Source organism: Athene cunicularia, unplaced genomic scaffold, assembly GCF_003259725.1.
Source record: "Athene cunicularia isolate RWA unplaced genomic scaffold, athCun1 SCF_1, whole genome shotgun sequence".
NCBI classification, from domain to species: domain Eukaryota; kingdom Metazoa; phylum Chordata; class Aves; order Strigiformes; family Strigidae; genus Athene; species Athene cunicularia.
In genome coordinates, this window is record NW_020799155.1 from 716,853 (window position 1) to 731,176 (window position 14,324).

The following is a 14,324-nucleotide window of genomic DNA, read 5'->3' on the forward strand; positions in this document are numbered from 1 at the left end:
ACTATCTCCCCTCCCCCTACAATCTTCACTTAGACGACTTCTTAGTTTTGAAGGAATGATTCAACAGATTTTTTAAAAAATAAAATAAAATGAAGTATTGTTTAAATTTTAAAAACTATTTTCTAGGTGCAGCACAGCTGATGTGAGTGTTTTGCCATTGATTTGAATGAGGCCTGGATTGAATTCTTAGCTTTTACTGGAGTTTTATTTTCTGATTTAATTAAAAAACTAAATTGTCTTTGTTATTAAGATCAAAACTCTAAGATCATTGTTATCCCTTCTCTACATGACTATGGCATATATATTACTGGAGTTCTTCAATTTAGGTACGATCTGTGGTATTTTTTAAGTCTCCAGGAACTAAGAGTGAGAAAAGAACTATCACATCTCCCCTGCTAGATGTTGAAAATAATGTGTGACAGTGGAGTTAAAGTTGGGTTTATTTCAAAATATGTTCAATTAAAGAAAATGTTAAAGATGTTATCTCTGTCAAATATTTAAACGTTGCTAAAATACTTCAGTGACTTTCTTGCTTTACCGATTATGAAGAGTGTAATAAAACTGTGCTATTTGACAGATTTAGACAGCTGGCTCATTCATGAGAAGTTCACATTTTTGTCACCCACGTTGAATAAGGAAAGATTAGATGCTAAGGTCAATTTACAAAAATGGTTGTCAGGACATTTTTTAATTGTAAAACTTTTTGTGATGGAATTCAGGGAAAAGACTAAAGGCAGAAAGCAGTGGAGACAAAGAGCTGCTATTAACCTACAGATGCTACTGCAGGGTTCATTTTAAGATTGGTCACACTGCTTAGCCAATGAAGTGTTCGTGTGACTATAAGGGACCACCCTTTTCTGGGGTGAGAGGGCAATTTGGTCTTCATGCTCATTTAATCCCAAGACGTCTTTCAATGGACTGTCAGTGGAATCTACATTGTGCAAAATTATGCATGCACTTTTTAATGCAGACCATTGTTCGCTGAGCACTTAACCAAGATTTCTCAACCAATTTCCATTTGGCATGAGGTCACTCGAAACCCAGGCAAACATATATGGACGGCAAATGTAATTTTCTCTTCCTCTGAGCTGGAATGCATAGGACAGAGAAATGCAAGAATCAATCATGCTGCACTTTTAGATTTGACGCTTACTAAACGAAGACTGACAACTTTCTGTAAAGGAAAATTCGTTGCATGTCACTGCCCTGGAGAGGTAATTTTGCTACTGGAGTGTAATATGGCTAAAGTCTTTTAGATCTTACTGCTTAAAGTGTTGTAAATCATCGATGCATGTGCAGCTGCTTATAAGAACCGTAGGATGTACACACTGTGGCTACTCTGCTTTCTTTTCATAGGCAAGATTTTATAAAAGCCAGGTAGTGCAAAGGAAACCTGATAGTAAGTAGTGAGCAAAGAAACTGCCAGTAATGCCCTAGAGCTGGAGATAAGAGGGCACCAGTTCTGGAGATGTATCTAATTAGACTATTAATACTTTAGAAAATCTGACTATAGCATGTACACCATATTTATTGATACATTTACAAAGATTTAATTTTATGTTAGCTCTTCAAGAAACATTTACATTTAGAACCGCATTTGGCAAGAATCGTTATACGTTTTGTACAAGTGACATCTTACACAGCCAACATGTGCTCACGTGAGCTCTCGTCCAGGGACGTTCCGTTCAGTGTGAAATCGGCAGCAGTCTACTCATGTATAATCTGGCCTGTCCTGTTACAGTGAAAATCACTTTATGAACACTTCTAACATATGCTGGAATTTTATTATGATTGGTTGGTGGTTGTTTTTTTCATCCGTCGTAAAAGAATACAAGTTGGCACAAGGATACATTTCTAGATTAGATCCACAACACATTAAAGAGTGTGTTTGCTCTCTCTTTCCCCGTCTTTCCAATTAAGTTGGTGAAAAATGTAACTTTAGTATTTTACAGGACATGGTAAAGCTGTCTCATCTAGGTGATGTCTATATTATAAAAATAAAATAAAATAATATAAATATGTAACATGAACCCAGTGCCCATCGTTAAATAAAATATATGATAAAAAGCAGACCTTCTAGGATGACTGGTTTTGAAATATGCGAATATAATTTAATTATTACACACTTGAAACAATCTTGATATTAAGCTGCGATAACCAGATTTTTGCATCTATGCTAGATAAAGAAATGCGTAACATTCTGTAATAGAGTTACATTGATGAAGGTGAAGGTTACAGTCTTACAATGAATTGCCTAGATAGGAATGCATTAAGGACTTCTGAAATATTTTCTCATGATGTAGTTCAGTTCACCTTAGAAATGGTTACAACTGGATTTTATTAAGTCCAGCAGTTTATACAGCAATGTTTGAAAACTGCTCTCATATTACTATAATCAGATAGGTACAGACACGACATTTCTGGGATGTCAAAGAATCCATTAAGACATCACGAAAGTCCTTTGACGAAAATCTGGTTTACAGTGGAATCACTTTGTAAACTATTTCTCATGAGGAAATAAATATTAAAAAAAAAAATTCCACTAGCTGTAAAACCGCAGTTGTGATAGTGCGTGCATGTGTATGTGTGCACGTATTGGATATCAGTACGTCTGTGGAGACATACAGAAATATTTACACACATACAAAGAATCTATCTGCACATTTGTGGATATTATACTTAAATTAATAAAGTAAATCAGATCACCGGTATTTGTTGCAGGATAACAGTCTTTTAAAAATGACAGGATTCAAAACAAATGCCCGTTGAAAGTGTAGTTTCCAAATAGTCCCAGAAACTATACAATGTAGCTGGTTAGATCCAGCAAATAGGATGTCATGTCTAGGATCTGATCAAGAATACCTGCCCTTGTCACTCTTCGGATGTTTCTATCCACTTGTTCACACTGGGGGCCGAGATAGCCTTTTTTACATAAGCATTTATTAGGCCTTACACAGACACCTCCATGTCGACAGGCTGGGTCACATTTTGCTGTGGGTAAAAAAACAGCGGTTTGCTAATTGTTTAGAACATCACAAACTGAAAAGATAAAGTACACATTCATTAAGAGCTTTTCTAGGCTTACAATGATAACGCACATCATAAAAAAACAAATAGAAAGGCTGAAATATTAGGAGTTTTGAAGCCATATTTTTTAAAGTTTTAAAATATTAGGGGGATGAAGAAATTTTTGTGCGTCTGAGAGGACGTCACCCAGGACAGACTGTGAAACTCAAATAGCAGATTTTTGAAAATGTCCAGTTCCCATATTCATGCTTGATTTTGGAGTGCACAGAAGACCCGTCTCAAAAGCCTTCAGGATCCAAATGTCTTACCGTTTGAAAACAAGACATACAGCACACCTAGATCTTTAAACACTGGTGGTCTACCTCATCCCACGTCTTATGCGGGCAACCCAAAAATTCTTGAAGTTGGTGAGACATTTTAGCACCTGGCCATCTCCAAGCTATCAAGTACTGAACCTCAGGGAAACTCCTTTGTACATGCAGAGTTCTGCACTACGTGCTTTCCTTAGCAGAGCAGGCTACAATTGCCCACAGTTACTCCTTTGGCTCTTGGATCACTTATGCTTGGAACAAAATTGAATTTAGAGAAAAAAGAACTAGAGAATTTTTTGGACAGCTTTTATCAGTTAAGTGTCAAAGTTTTCCCCTCGCTCTTTAGCAGGTGCCTGATGCTTTACCTATGGAGTTCTAGGCCAATCAGCTTCCTTAAGTTTTTAAAATATAAATTCTATTTTAAATTGCAGCTAGTGTTAGCAAAACTAACAATCAATGACTTCAGTTGTGGAAGTATTTTCTTCTGGGGTAGAGTCACAGCACTGTGATAAAAGTAATTTATCTTTCTTTTTGCAGAAATTTTGCTGTTTAATGTTATCTATTACAATAAAGCTATAATATTGATTTACAGAGATTTATAATACACTGTATAAAACCAGGTTTTTTGATTTTAGTCATGAGTTTCTTAATTACAGTAAGAGGGAACTAGTGCCTCGTAAGGTATTTTTTCTTATTTAAATTATAATAGTAGCTTGAGATGCAACCTAGAACATCTCTATTAAATCCTGTGTGGGATGCAGGAACGAAAGATCCTTAGTCTACATATTCTCTGCAGCTTTCTTGTACGCTGCCTCTATCAAATGATCTATCATAGAGCTGTAAGTTTTTTAACAAAATAGATTAATCAAGACCTATTTATGTTCACACTGGAGAAATTTTTTACTTTAAATTCCACTTGGAAAAGGGTTGTAGAATGGGCCTCATTCTCTAAATGTAGGAAATCTCTGACTGACAAGTGAGGACAATTGAGGCTGGGCTATTTGGCCAGATTACCTCATCCATTTCTCCAACCTGCTTTTGTTGAAGAGCTCTATGATGCTCAGCTCATGGATCTTGCCAGACATCATTAGTGATTTCATTCATTTCATTTCATGCCAAATGAAGTGACTCCTGCTTATCACTAAAAACCCCTCCAGGCTATAAGGACCTTGTAGCCTCCCTGAGTGCCCTTTCAACCTGGATTTTCTCAGGTCCATCGTGTGATCCTTGCTTTGTTTTACTCTGTGATTCTTTTCCTCTTCTGAGTTCCACTGCCATTACATTACCCTTATCTCTTTGTATAGGCACATGGTCAAACTTGCTGAGCAAATAAGCTCAGTCAGAAGACAGTGCTGATGCACCATTAGCGCCTCCTGGTACCCAGGCTTGCTCTGAAGCATCTGCATAGGCCAGAGCTGTACAGCTCAGACATAACCAGAGCCTCTGTGAGACAGTGACAGCACAGCCGTGTCACTCCAGGTTCACTCATCTCACTCCCTTTGGTGGCATACGCAACATCCAGTTTGATCACAGTCACTTTTTCAGGTGACTTTTAAAAGATATGCTACTGCAAGATAGGAGTTAATAAAAAATGGATTGCAATAATGCTCTGATCATTAGCTGCTTTGTGATATGTTGTACATAGAATTCTCTTTAACAAACCAGAGCCATTTTCTTTTGTAGGATCAAAAGTAAGAATGTACTACAACTAAAGTATGTCATTAAATTATCGAAGTGCAAAATATGCAATAGTGACCTGCAGGTCTGATTTAGCATCTTTCCTGACAAGGTACTTTGATTTGGCACTGACAGTGATAACGCTGCAGGTGGAAGCTGAATGTTCAAACACTGAACATGTATTAATTACCTTTCCTTTCATTTTACAATTTTGGTGAAAATATAAGAATACTGTTGTCTGTCATATTTATGCTATTAATTGCATTCTGTAACGGTTCATATTGCATTAGATATTCTAACTGTTGCACTCTTCTAAAGACTTACTGTTCTCCTACAATTCACAAGATCAGTATTTCTTTACTGTTGTCTTAGAACTGACGCTCAATAGCATATATTGAAAATTTCTCTCAGAGACAATTAAAAGCAAATTATGACATGTCACTGCTTTTTCACATGTTGCTATGAATCTGTATACAAACCAGTTCTGCAGAATTCTCCTTCCCAGCCTTGATTACAGCAGCATTTTCCTGTGGGAGTGCAGTGCCCGTTCCGACAATGCCTTGAGCATTCAGATGTCAGTATCTGTGCAGACTGAGCTGTTCTTTTGCATTCTTCAGGGACTAAAGGCCTGAATAAAAATATACAAAGCAAGCAGATAGTTAAAAGTCGGGGTCAAGGAGAAAAACTTTGCTTTTTATTAAGGTCCTGATTCTCTTTTATGGTATTATTAATGAGAGAAATCTGTGTTCTAAGGGGATTGCTTTTTTTCCTCTGAAATACCAATAAACACAGAGATAATGTGTTACATTACAGAAAAATACAATATGATTTGCTATTCTTTCACGTAACTGCCTTCAGACATCTTCTACAAGATTAAACAATAGTACTTGAGAATTCTTGAAGCCTGAACCCGGCAAAACCAGCTTGCTGAAGAGTATATATATCACAGGCAGCATATATCTCTAGATAACATAATTATTAGATGTGCTAAATTCTACTGATTTTATGGCTTTTTTTCAGAGAGTTCAATTAGTTATATAATTCAGACCAGAATCTGATGGTGTCTTTTTGCTTTTCTAGCTGATTTGTATTTCTGATTGTATGCTGGGAAGAGTAATCTGACAGTTTATGTCACACATTATGACCTGCATAATGAATTTGCACAAGTATTATCTCCGTCTATGAATTTGGTTTGACATTGCAGATTTTTATTTCCATATTTTCATGAAATTATATTTGGATTATGCATTCTGGATGCTTATTTAAGCATCTGAACATCAGGAGAGCCTTTTTCCACTAGGAGGGTGACCAAGAACTGGCACAGGTTGCCCAGCGAGGTTGTGGAGTCTCTATCCTTGGAGATATCCAGAAGTTGTCCGGACATGGTCCTGGGCAACAGGCTGTAGGTGGCCCTGCTTGAGCAGGGCGGTTGTACCAGATGATCTCCAGAGGTCCCTTCCTGCCTCAGCCTTTTTTGGTTTTTTGTTTGTTTGGTTGGTTTTTTTTTAAATTTAACTGTATGTCATCATACTGACCACTTATTTTATTTGCTGTCTGAGTTCACCAGCTAGAGACTGATAGGATCATCAGAAGGCTACAGGTTACCAGTAGAGGTACCATGTTTTGTCTCTGCTGTGGGTTTGATTGCCCAGGAGTGGGTTTAGAAAAGAATGTCAGGATCTCCCAAGAGATCTAAACAAGTAATTGATTTGGAGCATCATGGCAAATTAAGTTAATTAGTAACAAATACAGAATGATTCATTTTCAAGGAAATTGAACTACTGCCATACATTCCTTAGCTTGAAATCTGCAGGACAAAGATTCTAATAGTTTTGTGGCGAGCTCAGAGAAACCTTGTCTAAGTGTCCAGCTAGAATCCAAACAAACCAAAACAAATTTGTGTGAGATAGAATAGAAAATAACATTATTCATTATACTGACATCAGTATTAAGCCCCCAGTTGTATACAAATAGCTGGAATAGCAACTTGTGTACTGATTACCCTGTCAAATATTAAACTCATAGATTGATACCTCTGTGTGGAGAAAAGGATGGTCTTTGGAGTCTGAGAAAGAAGGGGTGCGATAGAGGTATGTAAAATAGTGACAGAAGAAAAGAGGAGGAAGATTGGGCATTCTTGTTATATCCCATTTCAAGATCAGAAGAAATATCAAGGGAAAAAAATTAAGCTAAAGAAAATAAAATTAACTAGTTGAACTCGTGGCTTCTAAGATATCATTGAAGCCCATGTTCTAGCAGGATTTTAAAAAGTTATTTCTATGCACAATGAAGCCATTCAGAGTAATATTAGATAGGGTAAAATAATTTTTAAGAAAAATAAGCACTCATACTAATGTCATAGAAGTCCCTCACTGGTTGAGTGGGCTTACATTTCCCCCCCGTTTTGGCATGCAGGTTGTTAATGGTACTTTACAGAGTTTCTTGCATTTTTCTTTGAAACAGAGTAATAGAGTACAGGCTCACTGGTTTGTTTCACTGTAGCACTTTCTCTGCTTAGTCTTAATTGCTACCATCATTATTTAAACATCCATAAGAAGAACTGGTTCCCCAAAGATGTTAAGGACAGGAAGAATGTGTAGATGCATCTTTAGTGTAGCACCAAGCTCTGATTTCAAAAGCATTTCTGAGAACCAGACTTATGTTCCTGTATTATTTAAGGGCTTTGAAACTTATTTTGACACCTTTCATGCAGCAGATTTGAAACCCTTTCAGGTTTTGTGTTTACTTATTTCCATGGCTGTCTTTTAAATATAATGCATTATTGGTTTTGACCTGTAAGGAATTCCAGTTCTGTAGTAATGAGTGCATTGCATAATGATCTGGTTAAGAAAGTTCCTACACTTAAAAATCATATGTGAGATTCACAGGCAATGCTGTTTCGGAAACAGTTCTACAAAATGGTAGGGTTTTCAGTGGAGACTTGTTCAGATTTAAAGTAAGAAGATCTGTCTTCTCATTTCTACCTCTGGAAAAAAAGAAAAAAAGTCTAAATTGGAGTCGATTCCTTTATAGCCAGCTGCATAGGAGACAACATTCTTTCTTCATCTGTCTCTGTTAAAGCCCATTTCTTTCAAGGTACTTTAAATGGGCGTCTTTTTCTTGCTCAGACACAGGTACAGTACTGTGTTTATCGGGAAGCATAACCTCAGGCTCCTAAAGCATCTCTTGGAAAAGAGGCCCAGTGGCATATCTTTAGCAAAGAATGACCTCATAAGTCACAGAGATATTTTATTTGTGACAATAATGATTTATTTTATGAATAGATGTAAAATACTTATCTATGATAGTGCTGCAATATGTGGTTCTTTTTTAATTTGTATTTAATTAGGGAGGCAGAAATCATGCTTTTTTTTGCGTCCAGCCAAGCACGGCTGGTCACTTTTATGATTTAAAGTTTTCTAGTGCTCTTGGTACTTGTGAATATAACCTTGCCTTTTATTCTACCATCAATCAATAACTTGCACTCATCAGCCTTGGATAATATTTATTAATGGTGGGGTGGAATAGAAACAAAGATGGAAAATATTCTGGTTGGCAGAGTGCCTTAGAAGAAGAGGAATACAAATGCAGCTGCAGCAGAATCCTTCTTGTGTGTGAGAAGAATTACTGGTTTTCCTTAGCTGTACTCTGGGAAAAGCCATACTTCTTTCTCAGGATTGGAATGCCATCATGGTACCACAATGTATCAAGAGAAAGTCTCTGCCCCACAATACTTACATTTTGCATTCTTAAAGCTTTAAAGGGGTGGAAATTTTCAGGCTCAGCATAAGTTGAATTGAATCTGACAAAGGTAGCATAAGTCTCGAAACTGACTGTTGGGACTTGATCTTTCCAGCACTTAGACGTCTAAGTCTATGATTTTGTTTATATAACTAGTGCTTCTCTGTGTCTCTTGACGTGGAAGATGGAGGGGAGTGGATGGAGCCATACTGTGGGCTGGAGAGAATTCTTTTCCTTGTCTCCCTCAATCTATAAAGCTCTAAAGGGTACAGCTTGATTACTCTTACAGTAAGCACTATCTGGTCTGCAGAAAGTCAGCCAAAAATGTAGCTGATAATGACTATTTATATGGTCTGTACAATTCTAGTTATCTTAAAGAGCTGTTCATATATACAGTACAGTACAGTATATCTTGCTTGTTAAAACATGCTTTCATGAAACTGTATAACAACTCTAAATGTATGGAACATGGAGGAAAAGTTGTACTGGGGCTGGGGCCCTCACTGGGCCCCTTCTCTGACGTGTGCAGCAAACTGGGAATTCTTGACTGTAAAATGTGTAAACTAATTTTTGCTGCATTACTGTAGCTAGTATAAGAAAGTAGCCTCTACTGTCAGTTTAGTGGCATATAAAAGTCCAACATGCTTTAATAGATTAAAACTCATCCTGGAACTGCTTAGGATTTCATGCTTTCTATAGTGTGTCTCTTCACAGTTCCACTAAACGCACATAGTGATTTACTCACTATATGCGTTATCCTGTAACTCAGATATACAGAAATCCATGCAAATGGAGGGTCAAATTCAGCAGTAATACGATGGTACTGAACAGAAAACACTTCCTGCATCGTGCCTTTGACACAATATCAAAAATCTTTACTTTCTCACTAAAGTGAGAAAAAACCCAGACAAGGTTCCTGGACGTTCAGATTCAAATGAGAGACACTGCTGTAGATTGTGGTACAAAATACATGGAAAGAATGTTATGCTTCAATTAACTGCACACAAGATATTAGGTCTTAGAATGATGCTTAAGTATATCACCAAAATCTGTGCATTAGTTGTTTGGGTTTTTTCCTTTATAAGGGAAAATGTCAAGAAAAAATAATTTTGTTTCACTACTTGTCACAGACTAAATTTACTACTTGTCATAGAATAAATATAGCATCTCTTCAGGTACAGCTTCTAAAATTAAAAAGTATACCTTTAGTCCTGGGAGAGATGCCAAAAGCTCGTTACTTGTCTCCAGATTTACTACATGGGAATAATGTGGAAAAAACTCACGGCTTTTAAGATTTAAACTCAGCAGCATATCAAATTTATTCTTATATGGTATACTTGTTCATGACCTCTAGTCTTAAGAAATTCTGTCATGTTTGAAAACTAGTCCCTAGTGAAGCCTGTATCAATGTTAATAGCTACGAGGTCAATGCAACTGCTAAACAGTTTGTATTACTGTCAGGGTGGTCATGAAAACAACACCTGCTGCATGAGCACTTGGCAGCTGGGTCAACAGGCACTGTGGGAATTTATCAATTTAGGGGGCCACTTGCATAACACTTTGACTGATGAATTGGGAAAGACTGGCTTACTGGGCTAAAGCTGCTCTATTATGTATGACTTTCTTTAGGATGGCAGAGGCTTCCTGCAGGCTCCAGAAAATAAGCAAAAGATAAACTGAGCTGTTTTTTCCTTATAAAGCGATAGAAAGTGAGAACTCCTTAATAGCCAATGCTAGAAAGGCTGGGAAAAAAAAAAAAAAAGGGAAAAAAAAAAATCCCAAACCAAAACAAAAACTTTTACAGTCAGTGAGCTGTGATGTGATTGAAAAAAATCCTTAGGTTTTTCCATCGTGGTTACAAAGGAGTTTTTGTGAAGTACTTCTGTAAAGTGAAACTCTCTAGACTGGTATTTGCAAAAAGCTCTAATTTCTCTTTAGTGTCTCTTATGGGAATAGTAACTGCATGTGGGTAGGTAAATGAGATAAGAATTTTGCATGCTCTGGCTAAACTAAACATAATTAGACATTAATTCTGGCTTTCCATTCCCTCAAATGACTTCAGGGATAGTAACTTTCAGAACAGAAAGAAATCATATGGCCCACCTGGGTTGGTGAGAGCATTCACCAACAAAATTGGCTCATTCTACAGAGAATTTCCAGTAGTAGCTTCAGAGTGTATCTATAACCCATCAGAACTGAGTATCTTGATGCAGATTAGTCTAATATTGTATGTTTCTGAGTTTCTATTTCCATGGTAATTAAAGTCTTCAAGAGGGCTATGCTATCGTAAATGCTATTCTTCTATTATACCATCAAACACTCTTGACTCATACTAAAAAAATAAAATCACCAGTTCTTTTGTAAAGAGCCTGAACAATGTCAAAATGAGGTATGACCTAGTTATCGTCCCTTAGTGTATGAAATCAGTCTGTTCGGAAATACTCTCCGATAGCGGAAATCCCAGAAGGTGATGATGGAAAGGATGATAAGTGGAATTACATACTCTGGAAGGGCATGAGAAAGGAGTGGATGGTTTGAATCAAGTTCAAGTTTCAATCCAATGGAAAGCAGCTATCCTGGCTGTTGATACGAAACATATTGAAAACCAGACCTATAAGGTGTTATAAGGAGAGGAAGAGGAAATCTTCTTATGTGTGCAAGGACACTTAGCTAAGATCTGCACTCTTTCGTAAAAATCACCTGCTGGCTGCAGTGAGCCATCCTGGTCAAAAGAATTATTCATACCTTTGGAGTTACTGTATTGGCAGTGGCCAACAAAACTTTATAGGGGATACAGCACTGTGTGACTGCCCTATAAACCTTTCTGGGTTTGACCACATCTTTTAAATGGAAATCTTTTGTGTTGTCCATCAGTTTGAGTACTCCCCCCTGAGTCCCTTTCATTTTATCTATAATTTGCTAAGAGATATACCCAATCATAATAGAAGTATTCTGACAGAAGACTTACAAAGCCACATTATGGCTGTTCTGCCACCTCCCAAAGTTTATTTTCTTACTTCTTGGTCTGTCCCTGTCTACGGTTTTCAAGGAACAGCTGGTAATAATGTTTAAATTACAGCTGATATGAACCTATCAACAGAGCTTTCTTATTTAAATATGCATTTTTAATACTGTCCACAGCTGTTTTTCTCCATTCATCATGCTAGAAAATGATTACTTTTTCTTTTCTAATAGGTTTGCCTCCTATTTTCTCTGTTATTGACTCATCAGAATATTTGGACCTATACACATTTTCTATATCACTGTTTACCTCGTTATTTTCCCCATGCATTCATCAATGTCTTTGTGATTGATATGAGTATGTATTTATAGAAGGAGAAAGCAAGACAGAAAAATTATAAAACAGAAAGTAGAAAAATAGGAAAAAGAAAGGTTTTCTATTTTGGTCACAAAGACAGTTTATAAAATGCTAGTATTTGCACTGATCTTCAGGACATCTGACTAACCCTACCTTTTAGTTGAGAAGTATGTAAGTCTTTCTCCCTATATGTTCTCATTAGTTCCTAATCCTGGAAAGCAGTTCAGTTGTGATAACATTTTTTTTTTTTTTTAATAATCATAAAAAAATGGATATATCTTTCAGAGACTCAAGATTGTAACTTAAGACATTCTTGTTTTGTCTTCTAGTTTAACTAGTTTACCTAATGCTGGGTTTATGTGTTTGTAATTCTTACGGTTTCCCACATCTCCTCCAATCTCAAAGCTAAATACCTATACCAATCTCAAAGCTATTACCTATACTCTTCACTCGACTTAATTTTGGTAACAGGTAATATATGTGTATTTGGCAGCACCTCACATACTTGGATTTTACAACCATTTTTAACTTTTCTGTTTCTGATTTATCACTTCATTGTCTAAGAGCTCCCAAGTACTAATGTATGATTATAACAACCTTGTTACAAAGAGAAGGATTATTTAATTCTGTGCTTTTGGTGGGAGGCTATTTAGTTGTTGACATGAAGTATTTGGAGGAACTGGACAGAAGTTTCCTGGGGTACCTTGAATGCCATGTTTCAAACTGCCTTCATGATGGCAGGATGCAGAACCTCTGTGATGATCATATTATCAGTTCTCCATATATTGCCTCAGTTTAACACCTCATTTTTATTACATGTGAAGGATTGTTTTAGAATAAGACTTTCCCATTGCTTTTAGTATTGAAGACTAATGCAAAGGGTTCTCTGGGTTACCCTCATTCTCTGATCTTCTAATTTTTTAACCTGTCCACTTATTTTGAATTTTTTTCTACTGCTAGCATATCCAAGTAGCAGGTTTCATTCTTAAGCTGTATTTGAGACAAGCAAATGAGGGTCATGGTTATGTTTGAGATCTACAAAGATCAAAAGAAATAAAATCCTTCATCTTCAAGTAACATTTATAATTTAGAATAAAATAATAATTTAATAATCTTCCAGCAGCTTACAAATGACCACCAGCAGAAGAAGATTGGGTTTTTCATTAAGTTACTAATTTCTAGGAAGGGGCTACCACAAGGAATGATAATGCATGTAAGGCTCTCTACAAATTGATGAGTCTGCCAGGGGCCACCTCTCACAAGGTTTTTTAGTAAGCGATTAATTTCTAAAATGTGACAAACCAGTACTTTGGTGACTTTATGCTCATAGCCCACCTGTAGCATCTTTATTTTGTGTTCTAGAAAGCTTGCTGTGCGCGGGTTTACAACTATATTTGATGTATTTGTATGGCACATGTTGTGAGGAAGACTTTAAAAGAAGCAACAAAAATATTAGCATGCAAAAAAAATAGTAGCATGTGAAAAAATATTTGTCAAAGCCATGGAATTTTTAAATTGTTTACATGTGTAGTGTGGAATTAGCACAAAATGGTAAACAGAGCTGCAATGCTCTTTTGTGGAAATAACTCATTATCTTTCACTTAAAACCCAGCAATGGTGTGAAATTGAAAAACAACAAAACTCAAAACTTTGCCTGAATGAAAATTATCCCATGTTTCTAAAAAGTGTTACCAAAAACTACATCCCTTTGCCACAGTCTGTTTAATTTCAACTGTGTGCCAATTTACAAAAGTATTTTATAGTTTTCTGGTTACTTTCACCAGTAACCAAACACAGTCTTGACCCTTTTCCATACATGAAAACAGCCAACCGTGAGTGCAGCAATGGGAGGTCTGGCCTTTCAGGTATGTCAGCTGAAGACCACCCTACTGGAAGAGGTAACAAGAACAAAAAGCCGAGGTCAAACAAGGCAGCCCCATGTAATTAGATACTAATAGTGGATTTAGGGTGTAAAATTCACTTAAAACCATACCCCAACAGACTAAACAATCCCAGTAAGAATGGCAAGTTTTGTTCTAAAAAAAATGTTTTTAATACCAGAAAGCATAAATAAAACATACATAATAACCTTGACTGACAGACTGCACTAACCTGCAGTAACATCTGCTTTCAAATTATTTACTATAGGTTCAGGATAGTATAATTATAAAACACTGAAACTCTACTGTAACTTATAGTACGGCGTGCATCCAATTTCATGAATTTATTATTGAATTCACTTGTTTTCC

General features: G+C 36.5%; 1 protein-coding gene across 1 annotated transcript in view; it reads right to left on the bottom strand.

Annotated features, from left to right (window-relative positions):
• Positions 1 to 396: 396 nt before the first annotated feature.
• Positions 397 to 14,324, bottom strand: part of HHIP (hedgehog interacting protein) — a 67,742-nt gene continuing 53,814 nt past the window's right edge. Inside the window, exons 12-13 of the mRNA XM_026866959.1 lie at positions 5,495 to 5,643; positions 397 to 2,991 (exon numbers count right to left, since the gene is read on the bottom strand). Coding sequence (XP_026722760.1) covers positions 2,798 to 2,991; positions 5,495 to 5,643 — 343 coding nt within the window. The 3' untranslated portion in view covers positions 397 to 2,797. The remainder of the gene's footprint in view (positions 2,992 to 5,494; positions 5,644 to 14,324) is intronic.